Genomic DNA, 15,953 nt, shown 5'->3' with positions numbered 1-15,953 from the left:
TACATGCCGGTGGGGCATGCTCCGTTGGGATGACAAGGTCCTGTTAGTGTCCTTTTTTGTCCATTCAATTGTATTTTGGAGAGAGACACCTATACGTTTGTGGTGCCGTCCCTGTGTGCACTGTATGTGAGGTCCTGTTGTCATTGTACCACAAACGTCTTTCGTACTGTGGAACTTGGTGTGTTACCGTCACGTCTTTGCACCATTGTCACCAAGACAAATTCCTGTACATTCACTGCATTGCGGCTGAGGAGCCTTTGCGTCTCACCTCCCCGAACGGCGTGTAGAACTGCACCACGTTGATCTCCTTCTCCACGCTGGCGGCTCTGAGGGAGCCGGCCACAGCCAGCACACTGCCACACTGATTCCACTGGATGCTCACCAAGTTCATCAGACTGTCTATGTACACTGGGTCTATAGGGGGAGAGAAGCCAGACTGTCTATGTACACTGGGTCTAGAGAGGGAGAGAAGCCAGACTGTCTATGTACACTGGGTCTAGAGAGGGAGAGAAGCCAGACTGTCTATGTACACTGGATGTAGAGAGGGAGAGAAGCCAGACTGTCTATGTACACTGGGTCTAGAGGGGGAGAGAAGTCATACTGTCTATGTACACTGGGTCTAGAGAGGGAGAGAAGTCAGACTGTCTATGTACACTGGGTCTAGAGAGGGAGAGAAGTCAGACTGTCTATGTACACTGGGTCTAGAGAGGGAGAGAAGTCATACTGTCTATGTACACTGGGTCTAGAGAGGGAGAGAAGCCAGACTGTCTATGTACACTGGATGTAGAGAGGGAGAGAAGCCAGACTGTCTATGTACACTGGGTCTAGAGAGGGAGAGAAGCCAGACTGTCTATGTACACTGGATGTAGAGAGGGAGAGAAGCCAGACTGTCTATGTACACTGGGTCTAGAGAGGGAGAGAAGCCAGACTGTCTATGTACACTGGGTCTAGAGAGGGAGAGAAGCCAGACTGTCTATGTACACTGGGGTCTAGAGAGGGAGAGAAGCCAGACTGTCTATGTACACTGGGTCTAGAGAGAGAGAGAAGCCAGACTGTCTATGTACACTGGGTCTAGAGAGGGAGAGAAGCCAGACTGTCTATGTACACTGGGGTCTAGAGAGAGAGAGAAGCCAGACTGTCTATGTACACTGGGTCTAGAGAGAGAGAGAAGCCAGACTGTCTATGTACACTGGGTCTAGAGAGGGAGAGAAGCCAGGTAATGGTACAACTCGACTTACTAGTAAGCATTATAGACCTTTTCAAACATGACAACATGTACATTCTAAATGGGCCAATGTTTATTACCTGCCGATACACTTGGGCCCAAGCTGGTCCCCTAGCTTATAGAATTATTCTGAAAAGGTCTATAATAATAATAATAATAATAATAATAATAATAATAATAATAATAATAATAATAATAAATAATAATAATAATAATAATAATAATAATAAAAAAACGTAATCTATACTTCCCTTTTCAAAACAAAGTTACAAAGTGTTTCACACATGACAGAAAACGTTGAGAGTATAGAGGTACAATAAAATAGTAATATACACATAATAATTATGTGAAGAAAAACATTGTGGAAATGTACAATACAGTGGAAAGATTCTAGCACCATCCGACCCTAACCCAAAGGGCCCACATCAGGCCTTTTTGGGTGAGGGGCTTGGTATTCACTTACTTTCGTCATTCTCGTAGCGCATGATCTGGCACCTCCCATTGTCAAAGCAGATGGCGAGACAGGGGCAGTCCGGCTCAACGTAGCCCTCCGCCCCTGCATACCAGTGGATCCCCGCTATGCTGAACGCTCCCGTCACGTTGCTCAGACATCTGATGGTCATTTTCATCTGCAACAGAATGAAGAGCAAACAAGATCCATAGTCTAACTAAGCAGCTGAATGTATCAAACGGGTTTCGTTTTCTTTTTCTTTTTTTGCTAATTCATGAGAAGTGATGAGAAATCAGCCAATGTTCTAGCGATATCAAGCCAATTTAGCCAGTTAACATCAGATTAGCAAACTGAATGAGTAGGTGCAAAACTATGAAATCATCTTATCTAGCTGCAATGAGTAAGCAACATTAACACTTTCAGTGCCGGCCGTGTTTTCCTTTTTACCCCGTTGAATGCCACCATCCACGGCCAATGTTAACGTTAATATCGCCTAATCTATGTTTTAAATTATGGCTATGTGTCTAATCTGCCCGTCGCTTATCAAAGACTCATTTTCCAGTCAACATTGGCAAGGCAGATTGTATTTTTATCGCTTCATTTCCGTTTGATAGCATTTTGAAAAGCACCCGTTTTCCGGGGAAAAACAACCCATGCCTATGATAATCGCCTTTTACTGGAATATTCCAGAACGTTGTCATTTGTCGGCCTATTTATGAATCATTTTGAAATAAACGCTAGATGATCGATAGTATATGTGTGCGCACGCACGCTCGTGCCGTGCGCTGATAATCGCTGCTCTTATTTCCTCATGGCTTTTACAGTCAAAACAGCCATATCACATATCACATAAACGCTTATATCTCCGTGAAAACGAGTCTGATTATCCTAACACTGATAACATAGATTCCTTACCTGAGGTCAGATGGTATCCAAATGGTTTATTCCAATTTCCGATCGCCATTCGAAAAAATCGATAAATGTATTGATCCATCGTGTGTACAGTATCCAGAATGAACTCTGGTAGACCCCGGCTGCATCAGTGAGAAGTCAAATGTGGAGTCAGAAATCAGTTCTCCCATTCACTTCATTGAGTCCATTCCAAAAGGGTGATTTACCATCTGGGAGACGATAGGGGGCACTTTTTTCACATCTGAGCGTCCGGCGGTCCCTGGATCTCCAACGGTAGGCTCGCGTGATGCAATATGATTTCAGATCGCTAATAAAAAATTAAATAAAAGAAATACCCGAGAATACTCGTGACCGTGGCATTCAACGGTCGGGGCATAAACCAGAGAAAAGCCGTGAGTGGCACTCAAAGTGTTAAGTAAGCTTGTGTCAGACTTTGGCAGTTGTTTGCTAATGCAAGAATATCCATAAAAGTATGCTATATCCAAAGTGCTGCTCTGTTGTAATTACTTTTCACTGATGCACTGCTCTGTTGTATATTAAATACCCTGTTGTATGTCTGTTCTATTTTATTATTTTTAGCCTATTTTTAAACTGAATCAAACTGCACTTTTTTTTTTTTTTTTTTTTGTATTACTGAATGAAACTGTAAACAGAGAGCCTATTGGGATGCTAGATCCTAATGTGAAACACTGTGATTTAGTCTATTCTATTTTTATTATTTGTATTACTGAATGAAACTGTAAACAGAGAGCCTATTGGGATGCTAGATCCTAATGTGAAACACTGTGATTAAGTCTATTCTATTTTTATTACTGAATGAAACTGTAAACAGAGAGCCTATTGGGATGCTAGATCCTAATGTGAAACACTGTGATTTACCTTACCTTGCTACCTCTATCTTTTTTATCTTTTTTTATGCTCGCTTATGCCTGTATTTTCCACTGTTGTGAAGCACTTTTCTGTATGCTATACAAAGTTATTATTATTATTATTATTATTATTATTATTATTATTATTATTATTATTATTATTATTATTATTATTATTATTATTATGTAGCCTAAATAATGACTAGTAAACATTATGCTAATCATGTCATTTATCCACTTCCTCATCCACATTTATCTACTTCTGTTATCAAAGAAAATATGACAACGCTCCTGTGTGTTGATGGTGAATGTAGCTTGGTTTTTGGCATACAAAACTATTGTACATTTTGTATCCCATTTATTTCCATGAATTGAATGAATTCTTGTCATGGCAGAGCTAGGTGGCTTGCTCTGCTGGCTGGCTGGCATAACTGTTTCAGTGTGAAGTCAGTGAAATCATCAGTTCTCATTGGTCTACGTTTGTGGGGACAGACAGACCAACACTGTTACAGATGGCTTCAAGACTTATTACATGCAAAAAATGGTGGATGTTTTCAAGTCCTGTCACTGAATTACAGAAAACAATTATCACTGACATGAGAAGATGAAACTTGCTGAGGTAGAAAAGGTTGATAGTGCAGTCTGAATGTATTTGCTTGTGACACAATGACGGACTGACTGTTGCCAATGGGTTATGTGTGTGTATATACTATGTTTACCATATGTGTTGGGACTATTTGAATACATTTAGAAATGTCATAACATAATACGAAAAGGTGGTTTGCATGTAGTTTTCCCTCACGGGTGACAAAGTGCCTACAGGTGTGTGTGTCTCAGAGGAATAGGCCAAGAAATAAATTCCTAATTACTATGATGATATGAGAAAAGAAATCCATCCACTCACTATGAAGTTTCCTTGGTTGTCGTAGATGTGTACTTCCCCGTTGGCCATGCCGAAGAGGAGGATCTTACTGTCTGGAGACCAGACCACATGAGCGAGCTGAATCCCCTTTAGCTCCTTTCCCCAAATCCGGTTACCTACGGCAACAAAAGCTCTTGTAAAAGCTCGCAAGAACCCAAGTAAACATGTCGTTACCGATTTGCTCAATATTTGATCTGATAAATCCAGTCACCAAGGTCAAGTCAATTGAGTTGTTTCAACTCTAACTGGGTGGCATAATATTGTGGCAGACCTAAACCGGTATTTTAGAAATCCTATTAAATAAATATTAAAGTGCCCATGAAGTGGGAGGGAAAATATACTTTAACATCTCGTTACTTAATGTGCCTGTGTGTTCAGCTGTGTATCAAGAAATGGAAGAAATTGGCTTTTTCTCATACCTTTATAACAAGATTCCACTCTTCTCTATTCATTTACCGGTGTCAATATTTTCTCACTGATCCATTCTGCACTTGGAGGTGCACATAAAAGAATATCCAATAAAATATGATATCATGGACATTGATTTTCACTCTGCCAACTCTGATCATATAAAGGTTTTTGTCAACGGACAAAGGTATTAAATATGTCTGCCGGCTGCCTTCATGTTGGATATCGTTCAGTCCTCCTGGTCTATCCCACAATGCGCAATGCGCCACAGTTTCTACTTCAGTTGGCAAGAAGTAACAATAGTTGCCGAGACCGTCAAAGACCAGGATATCAAACACGATGAGACATCTTTAATACTCTTTTTTAAATAATATTTGTTCATTGAACAATGGAGTGAAGGCTAGCATCAACGTTACTCCATTGTCCTTTCATTGTTGGTTAATCAAATCAAGTCCCTCCCAATTAACTCCCGCCCCAAACACATTATTTCCTGTTTCACTTGGAAACATCAAATCACAGAAGCGATTGCATTCGTATAGGGAGGTGTAGTGGTTACGTCATTTTAGAATATAATTCAAGGTTCTCCTATTAGTTTACAAAGCCCTAAATGGTAAGGCCCCTGTTTACCTAGCAGACCTCCTCACCCCCTATACCAGGGGTGCCCAACCTTTTTTGAACCAAGATCTACTTTTTAATTTACCACCTAGCCGAGAGCTACCAGCCAAAATTGTATATTGTAAGCAGTCATTTGAGGCTTTATAAAAGCAGCATAATGAACACAAATCTGTCAGTGCCGAGTCCAACCTCATCTTAAATAACAAACAGCATTGCTTGTTGTAGTTAACAAGGAGAGGCAGGATTTTGCAAAAAAAAAAAAAAAAAAAAAAAAAATTATAATCTAATTTTATTAATCGAGATCTACTTGAAATCAGCCCGCGATCTACCTGTCGATCGCAATCGACTGGTTGGGCACCACTGCCCTATACCAACGTCAGGGCCCTCAGATCGGCTAACCACCCATAGGTTCAATTTCAAGTCTAGGGGGGAGAGTGCTTTTGCTGTCGCAGCCCCTGACCTCTGGAACAGCATCCCCCATGTCCATCAAATCTGCCCCCTCCATAGAGTCTTTTAAATCTAAACTCAAAACTAGGGATGTTCGATATTGGCTTTTTTACCGATACACCGAACGGAATAATTTCAGGTAATTAACATTACACATCTCTTGTCGTGGAATTAACAACATTATGTATACTTTTGACAATAAATAAAATCAGAATTTGTTCTTACTTGCTTGCCTGGGTAAATAAATGTTTTGAAAACCGATACCGATCATTTCAGATACCACATTTTAATGCCAATATCGGTAGGCCGATAATATCGGACATCCCTACTCAAAACCCATCTATACTCCCTGGCCTTCCCTGACTCACTCCGACTCTTGCCTTGCTTGTTGACGTGTTGTTTTGTTTCTTTGTCTGTCCGTTGGTTGTTTATATACACTGGGAAGTGGGTCTAGAGACGGAGAGAAGCCAGGTAAGTCATACTGTCTATGTACACTGGGTCTAGAGAGGGAGAGAAGTCATACTGTCTATGTACACTGGGTCTAGAGAGGGAGAGAAGTCAGGTAATGGTACAACTCGACTTACTAGTAAGCATTATAGACCTTTTCAAACATGACAACATGTACATTCTAAATGGGCCAAGGTTTATTACCTGCCGATACACTTGGGCCCAAGCTGGTCCCCATTGAAATGGTGTACCTTTCTGTGTGTATTCATCCACAATCTATAGCTCAACATGAAACAATCCGCAATTAATCGTAAAAGTAGCAAAATAACAATGTTTACGTTTTCGTTCAATGAGGAACTCACTTCACTTTGGCGCTGCTGACTGATGTCACCACAGTGTAGACTCCAGGCTTTAGTCCCTAGGATCAGATTTCCCTTACATTCCATAAGCTTAACAATTCGTACAATGGGAAAATAACTGACCCTGAATCTGAACCACCATTTTTAAAAGCCACAACCAAGTTACCATATTTGTATTTATAATTTAAATCGTATAATGTTATTTCACTGCATATTAAATCACTGTAAATACTAATGTAAATCATTGTTTCGTTGTACATAGTGTATATAGTTTATAATGTTTTTTACGTAACGTTAGTAGCTAGCCGGCATGGTGCAGTGCTTTGCCCCAGAGTGTATTAGGCGACAGCACTGAACGACTGGTAAGTGTAGTTCTTTTTTAACACTTTGGGTGCCAGCCGCTTTAGCTATCCTTGTACCTACTGCGCCACCGCTTTAAGAAATAGGGATTTTCACTGGGCATTGCTGTGTTTTCAGGGCTATATCTATATTCTATATTATAGCTATGGAGACAATACTATGGCTCATTTGACATTAACTATCCATCGTTCAACATGTGAAAAAGAATAAATGTTTTTATGTATACGTTTGCGTGTTATCCCGTGGTGAATATTGTATAGTTTCAGAGTGATCCTGGCTAATTCCTGGTAACTGTGCTATGGAGCTATATGTAAATTTAGCTAAAAGCGTTGGCGTTGCTCGCCTGGACACGCTACTATTTATAATAATATAATAGGTATTATGTTTCATCATTAATGCATGAACGTGGGGGGGGGGGTCGTTTTTTTATGCTTTGATCGTCAGCAACGGCATACGTTTTGGAGTATGTTACATATGATCGTTGCGATCGATGTGAAATCATGTTTAGATCAAAGTAGGATTGATGTACATGTATAGTCCTTACCTTTACTAGGAGGTATCCCAAAAATAATATTCCAATTGTCTGATCGCGATTTCCAGTATTGGTGTCCATCGGGTCCCCGACATAATCCGGCACAACACATGCATCGAGGGGCCATGGACACGTTCCAATGTGATCAGGTGAACCGCTAGACTTGCTTGGACCAAAATTGTCCACCCGGAGGAAATTAGATGTAACACCCAGTGTGAAAAAGGGTTTCAAAGGGTGGATGATACTGACACCTAGCAGGATGCGGCCGGTATTGCACTCTAGCGATCTCAGAATGATTTCCTATGGTAACACCAAGGTCCGTGACATTGCATAGAATCGAATAAAAGAAAAAAATCGAATAAAAGAAAAAAAATATGAAAACCCGACTATACTCGGGTATGGCGCTCAACCGTTGGCGAGATAACCCGACTATCATTGGGTCTGGCGCTGAATGAGTTAAGGACAAATTAAACAACCTTATAACACATTTTATTTCAACCAAAAAATGCTTAAACAATAATGTTAGTGATAGAAGGGAACTCATTTTGTGCAAAAATGGAAAGCTTGCCAATGTTCATGAGGCAGAATTATTGAAATATATAATAGTCGATAATACATTTTCCCAATGATAAATTCCTATACGGGTGGACCGCATGGGTCAGACTACACCTCCCTATTAGCCATTGTGGGAGTCAATCCCCGACTAATTGCACAATTAACTAGGGCTGGGCGATATGGCCAAAAATGATATCACGATAACGATATCTGTAACTGAGGGGTACAATTCCCTGACTGTATTACTAGATATGATACTTACTACCACTACCTTTGTACTTTATATTCGGCCACTCAGTACTCGGCATAAATATATTATGATAAACACTCTCACGTAGATGAAACGGATCCAACACAAATGTACGAAGTCGAAGTATGCGTTTATTACTACACAGCAATGGTGTGTAGAGCAAGCACTTAATCACTTAATTACATTTATGAATTGAAATAGTATGCACTTTTATGGCAAAGAGTATTCGTCGGTATATCAATAGAGAATGTCCAATCTCTGATGGCGCAGGTGGTAAATATACGACCTGGAATAGTTAAGGAATAACAGCAATGATACTTTAATGATTATAAGACTGGATACACTAGGGGGGTTAATCCGGTCGCTTGTAAGACAACAGGAGTAGGAGGGGGGGGGGGGGGTAGAGTCTGGCTGCCTCGTCCGGCTAAGGGTATCCTGGGTGAACCCACAGTAGTGCAGCTCGGTGCGCCAGCGATCCTTGGACCACAGATGAAAGCAGGTGGACTCTCTGTGAGCCGGCTCTCTCCGGTCCACGGGGGAGAGACGTGAAGCGACCTCGTCTTGCAGAGCGTCTCCTCACCTTGCGTCCTCTCCAGGGGGGGGGGTTCCAACACACGGCAGTGTCGGGGGTCTTTATCCATGGAATAATCACTGTACACAAAGCATAATCCGTGCCTGGGAAGGCGGGCTGTCGTCGGTAGAATAATCCGGTATGCAGGTCCACTCGCTCGTCGGCTCTGGGGCTCCTCGGGTGCAGCCTCACATGGGATCGGCCACCCTGGATAAGCAGCCAGTTCTCTGCCCGAAACGATGGGGTACTGACTACGGTAGTATTCTCACCGCACGAAGCACTATATATTAACAGACTATTATTAGCTTAATAGACTACGTCCAACTCGACGATATAGTGCCAAATATGACTATTCAAATATTAATATACACGATGTCTCAATACCGATGGTAGGCCGAACTTGGCCTTACTCCCACACGTGGCATCGCGGGGAGGCTTTACGTCTGTGACTCTATTGGAGGGTAAGAAACTGGACTGAAAAGGAAGTCCTACTTTAGTAGCGCAGTATATTATATACGCACTATGAACAAATAGTACCGTTAGTGGTGCGGTAGCCAGATTCCTACGCGGAACTAGGACTTGTTCGTACATGTTGAGCGGTACGTCTGAACTGGGTCTGGGGGGTATGGCAGCCTGGCACCAAGGTCTCGACCAATAGTAGAATGGAGACTACTATGGGATGTTCAGTAGGCTAGAATGGATATTCAATGCATATTGTACAAGGAATATACAAGGGATATCAGGGAATATTAGAGAATATACAAATACAATTAAATATATATATATAAATAAATATATATATTCGGTTTAATCTGGCCCTTCACAACAATATCGATAACGACATATCACTCGATATCGCTAATTATCGATATTGTTATAAGTATAAAAAAAAACAAAAAAACAGATGTATGTTTATTTTGCGGCAATTCTGTGTCATTGCCGCCATCTTTAGTGTTACATCCCCTCACACTCCAGTTTTCGCTGGTTTGAAAGCGAAAGTAAACAAGCTTCTCTGCTGGCTGTGGCTCCAGGGGAGTTGAATAGGTCTGGCTCTGTTCATTTCTTTTTTTATCTTTTGGCGCTTTTTTGGTGGACAAACCACCGCACATGTGCACTGTGACTCATGACTGGAGACTAGCTCTGCTAGCACACATAGCCTACTGTGTACAGACGGTTTCAAACTGTATTTTAAATTAGAAAGCAAACAAAATAAATGGACAAGAGAAAAATAAATCTCAATTTGGTCAGTATTGTCATTTGGACAAGCAAAGCCATTACTTTAAGTTGCAGGCAAGAAAGACAAGTTGTCCACTGTCTTTCTTGCCCTGTTGCAGGTCACAAAAAAATCGATTATTAAAATATATCGCGATAATTATCGTTATCGTTTTATCACCCAGCCCTACAATTAACCATTCTCAACTTATCAATTGGTTATTATTAGGGCTGTCAGTTTATCGCATTAATTAGATTAATTAATTACACAGCAAATTATCACGTTATGAAAATTAACTCAAAATTAATAATAATAAATAAAATAAAATTATCATTTTTTTTATATATATATATTATTTTTTTATCTCATTAATTCCATAAGAACGTAGAATACACATTTCCAGACTTTTTTTTAATATGGTCCATTTGCATGTTCTTGGTATCTGATTCTAGGGACATCTATGGATCTCAGGGAATGTATTCCCAGTGTCAGAAATACTGTGTCTGTTACTAGGCTTGAGTCAATTGTAATGAACCAAATGAGAATATCAATAACTTTTTTTTTTTATCTTTGACTGTGAATAACACCATGCTAAAATGTACCAGACCTGAAAAATCTAAGCAAATGAATAAATGGAAGATGATTAAACAGAAGGTTTTGTACTAGATACAGTACTGAATTCTGCCATCCGGACACATGCCATTTGAAATATGATTATAGAATATCAGGCCGAAAATGGTTATGCGATTAAAATACGATTAATTAATTACAAATCCTGTAATTAATTAGATTACTTTTTTTTAATCGCCTGACAGCACTAGTTATTATATATTGTAGATACCATCCACATTTTTTAAGTTTTCTCAACATTTGAATTACAAGAAGATCCACCTATATTTACTGTATCGACAATGATTTGACAACCCCTGGTGTGAGACTCTCGAGGAGAAGCGATTGGCCTACCATCTACAGATCCAACGATGACGGCGCCGTCCTCGTACACGATGCAGATCCTCTGACCATCAGCGTTCCAGCTCATACTGCGCACCACCGACTTGTTCCTGTTGTTTATCATCTCCTCGTACCACGAGCCTTCACGCAGGACCACGCAGCTCGGTTACATGCACGTCAACATTCCAATGCAATGTGTTTCATTGAGAAACTTGAATATGTTAGCTGAGACAGTGTTAGCATTAGGCAACGTACGGAGTAGGGATGGGCATTTTTTTTTTTTTTATACACTTTTTCTCCCATTTTCTATATTTTCTCCCATCCCAATTTCGTATCATCCAATTCAACCCTCCCCTGTCACGAACGCTGTTTCTTGCCTCCCACAAGCCGGCTGCAATGTGGACTAAGTCATACATAGCACAAGTCCCCTCCGGTACTTGAGGTAACAGCAGTCGCATCTTTTCACCTGCGCAGCTCGATCTCTCGGTGGCGAGGAGTAACGCGTGGGAGGCTCACGCTGCCCCCGACACTTCCTGATTCTACTGCGCAGGCGCACCAACCGACCTGTAGGAGTCGCTGTCCACAACGCCCGATCCCCACCCATCAGTTTCCCACCCCCTAATACGGCCAATGTGTATTAGTATGAACGACCAGCTAAACTGAAAGCAATGTGGAGCGCTGGGCTCGAACAGGCAAGCCCAGCGTCTCCGTCATTCGTGGCGAGCGCCTTGCCCACTACGCCACGTAGCCGCCCCGAGGGATGGGCATTTTTAAGAAGAATTCAGATCGATTGATCGCATGCTATACTCGAGTGATCGTGTATTACTCGAAAAGGGGAACAAATTAAAATAAAAATAATTTAAATTTTTTATTTTTTTACTTAATTTTGTTCATTCACGTATATGTTTAAGGAAACCAACAAACAGTTATAATCTTACACATACATGTGAAACAAATATGTAAAAAAAATATATATATATATATATTTTTTTTTCATACAAATTATTAATAATTTAAGATCGATTTCTCATAGCTACGAGTAATCGATTACTCACGCCCATCCCTAGTACGGAGACATCCGTGCGGCCATTAACTGTTGTGTTTTGCGGCCCGAATAATCTTTTCGTGCCAATATTCAGAATATAGGAATACTTGCGATTGTAATATGAAGGTTTATATGAACATCTTATCCTGAATAAGACAACAGGGATATGAAATATTCAACATATTCTTCAACCAGGATATGAATAACAACAATTAGCCAAAGCGATCGTTAAAGGAACATGGCAATTTTTGGGTAAATTCGCCTATTTGCCATCTACCCCGGAGTTAGACAAGCAGATACATACCCTTTTCTTCTCTGTGCATGCATTCAGAGTAGGGAACACCTGCACCGTTAGCCTAGCTTAGCATCATTCACTGGAAGTAGGTTCCTCCATGTAGCCTAGTTCCCAACAGTCACGAAATACACTCCAAAACGTTCCTGTAAACATGTTGTGACCTGTGTATTTACCACGTGGAGAAATAAAAAATTTAAATTAGACATTTTCGTTTTCTAAGCAGATACATACTCAGAATTTTTTTTTGCCAAACCACTGCTGCCTGGGCACAGTGATTTCACGCAGGAAATCACTTTACCAGGAAACGCGCTACAGCTGGGCTTTTGAGGCGATGTATCTGCTTAGAAAACGAAAATGTCTAATTAAAAAATGTGTATTTCTCCACGTGGCAAATACACAGGGCACAACATGTTTACAGGAACGTTTGAGTGTATTTGGAGTGTATTTCGTGACTGTTGGGAACTAGGCTACTCTGGCACACCTACTTCCAGTGAATGATGCTAAGCTAGGCTAACGGTGCGGCTGTTCCCTACTCTGAATGCATGCACAGAGAAGAAAAGGGTATGTATCTGCTTGTCTTGTTCCTTTAATAATACAACATCTGTTCTCATTTGATCACCATACTGACCTTTATAGAGCATCCATACGATGATCAGCCCATTCTGGTCGCTGGTTGTCAGCTTCTGGTACTGCTCGTTCCACGTAACAACTTGCACCGCACCTGTGTATTTGGTGACTAGCTCAATTATGGAAATTCCAAATTATGTTCACGTCCTTACTTAAAAGGACCATGCCAGTGTCATTTGAGTTATCAGAGATTGTCCCCATCTTTAACACATTTTATGTGCATGGGTGTATAAAGTGTGTGTTTTGGTACAGTACATCTCCGCCTACCTTTCACACTGCCGTTGATGTTGAAAAGGGTTGGAAACACACTCCATGCAACGTGAAAGTCTCTAGGGCATAGCTAATTCACCCTCAAGAAAACCACGGCACCTTTTCCTTTTGTCTAACGTTACTGTACTACTCTACTGCAAGCCATTCACATTTGTGCATCGACCGGGAGCACCAGGCAGTTAAAGGGGAACTATTTTACTATTTCTTTCACTATTTGGGCACTTTTACACAATTCCTGTGAGTCTATGGAACACCTCTGTAATATATATATATTTTTTTATTCATTGTTTTGTATTTCTAATCAAGTCCTCAAAAACAGCATTTTTCTACCTCAAGATTTCGAGCTGTTTTGAGCCTGGGCTGCAGGGCGGCTCCTAAACCACTGCGGAGCGTCGTCGTCTATCTCAACATTAACATGCAGCAGTGACTATATGACATCACATATAGGCACATTTTCAAACGACTCAGTTCAGTGAGGGTGAATATTGTGAGAGGAGAATTGGAAGAATGCGCCAATATGAGAATTTTGAGACATAGATCATATTAATATAAGTTCACATAGCTAGGAAACAATGCTAAACACTCAAAAAGGCCATTTATAAGATAGTTCCCCTTTAATAACAAGCGCACCCAACTGAACGCGGAAGTTTGACGTGCAGGGCTTGTAGTAGAGTGTTAGTGAAAATAAAAGATGCCATGGTATACACAAGAAACGTTCAAGTCTCATGAAGTATTTCCCGCCCATTATCAACATAGTAGTGGCAGTGTGAATGAGATCTATTAAAACATACAACCACGTATACACCTATAAACACAAAATCTGTTAGAGACAGGGGTAATGGTGAGAAGTCAAAACTACACTGGCATGGTCCTTTAAAGGAAGGCAACACCATGAAACAACATGCATCTAATTTAAACTGCATACTGTAAGTGTCAGTGTTACCGATTAAAAATAAAAACTCTGCATGGATATTTCCAGTTTCCCCGAGTCTGGATTTCAGGATTGATTTGACTTGATTTGATTCACACACGTAAAAATACACAATACCAATGAAGTGGACAAAATGCAAGGATTTAAATTAACCATCTGCCAGAAATACAAAAGTAAATAAAGTGAAAACAAACTATTAGTCTACCCTGTTTCCTATATGGGTGGTTATTACATTCACTGTGACAAACTTACGTTTTCAAAGCCTGGGGAAATATTCTTTTAAACTTAAAAAACAGCTAGGACCAGGATACACTGAAGGACAAATGTTGAAATGTTTTCTTCCTACAATGCGACCAATTGTCTTGTAAAAAAATAAATGACAAAAACTCTAAAAGTCGAAGTATCCCTCACGTGTTTGACTTAAGACTTACCACTGTGTCCATCTAATGTCTGGTTCATTGACAGATTACTGGGTGCAGCGAGGCCTTTCAGTTTGGCATCATCTGTGGAGAATACAGATACAAGTCCATGGTGAGAGTGGTGGCTATTCTACAGCAGCACTCAGCCTAGCACAGATGCACACAGATCACTCATCGAGTACACAGATGTACACACTTGAAAACCAAATTCTACACAACTTTGGTGGTATTTATATGCGTTAAAATGGTAACCTATACTTGCTTGTTTATGTTTTTGTCTTTTATTTACTTTCTGGTGTTTCCCACACACCTCAGGTACATTTATCTTTCATCCACCCAGGTAAATATTTTTTTATGGAAACACAGCCCAAATTAACAATGAATTGATTGGAAATTGTATTAACAGATTGCAGAATGGGTACAATACAGTACAGTTCAATACACACAATTGTTAATGGGATGCAGACCAGAGAAAGACTTTCGTCTTGTTTACATCAGGGTCCCCCCATTTCCATGGCCCAGGACATTTCAATCTATCTATATTCAATCTAAATGATCTATCTCATCTTATCTTAATACGCTTATCTTAATAAAGGGGAATGAGAAGATCTGATTTAATTGGTAATAATTGAATGCAACTCCAACTCTACCTGCTAACAATGTATTCCTCCTACTCCAACTCCACCTGCTAATAATGTATTCCTCCTACTCCACCTGCTAATAATGTATTCCTCCTACTCCAATCCCACCTGCTAATAATGTATTCCTCCTACTCCAATCCCACCTGCTAATAATGTATTCCTCCTACTCCAACTGCTAATAATGTATTAATTCTACTCCAATCCCACCTGCTAATAATGTATTCCTCCTACTCCAATCCCACCTGCTAATAATGTATTCCTCCTACTCCAATCCCACCTGCTAATAATGTATTCCTCCTACTCCAACTGCTAATAATGTATTAATTATACTCCAATCCCACCTGCTAATAATGTATTCCTCCTACTCCAACTCTACTTGCTAATAATGTATTCCTCCTACTCCAACTCTACCTGCTAATAATGTATTCCTCCTACTCCAACTGCTAATAATGTATTCCTCCTACTCCAATCCCACCTGCTAATAATGTATTCCTCCTACTCCAACTCTACCTGCTAATAATGTATTCCTCCTACTCCAACTCTACCTGCTAATAATGTATTCCTCCTACTCCAACTCTACCTGCTAATAATGTATTCATCCTACTCCAACTCTACCTGCTAATAATGTATTCCTCCTA

General features: G+C 40.4%; 1 protein-coding gene across 3 annotated transcripts in view; it reads right to left on the bottom strand.

Moving 5' to 3' along the window:
- Positions 1-15,953, bottom strand: part of wdr35 (WD repeat domain 35) — a 69,343-nt gene that overhangs the window by 46,633 nt on the left and 6,757 nt on the right. For all 3 annotated transcript variants that reach the window (XM_084310245.1, XM_084310243.1, XM_084310244.1), the window contains exons 3-8: positions 14,687-14,758; positions 13,056-13,148; positions 11,100-11,228; positions 4,362-4,495; positions 1,689-1,854; positions 269-414 (exon numbers count right to left, since the gene is read on the bottom strand). In XM_084310245.1, the coding sequence (XP_084166371.1) occupies positions 269-414; positions 1,689-1,854; positions 4,362-4,495; positions 11,100-11,228; positions 13,056-13,148; positions 14,687-14,758 (740 nt within the window). The remainder of the gene's footprint in view (positions 1-268; positions 415-1,688; positions 1,855-4,361; positions 4,496-11,099; positions 11,229-13,055; positions 13,149-14,686; positions 14,759-15,953) is intronic.

Source organism: Notolepis coatsorum (assembly GCF_963971535.1).
Source record: "Notolepis coatsorum genome assembly, chromosome: 3".
Taxonomy (NCBI): Eukaryota; Metazoa; Chordata; class Actinopteri; order Aulopiformes; family Paralepididae; genus Notolepis; species Notolepis coatsorum.
Note: the sequence above shows the minus strand (reverse complement) of the source record. Positions and strands in the feature narration are given on the sequence as shown.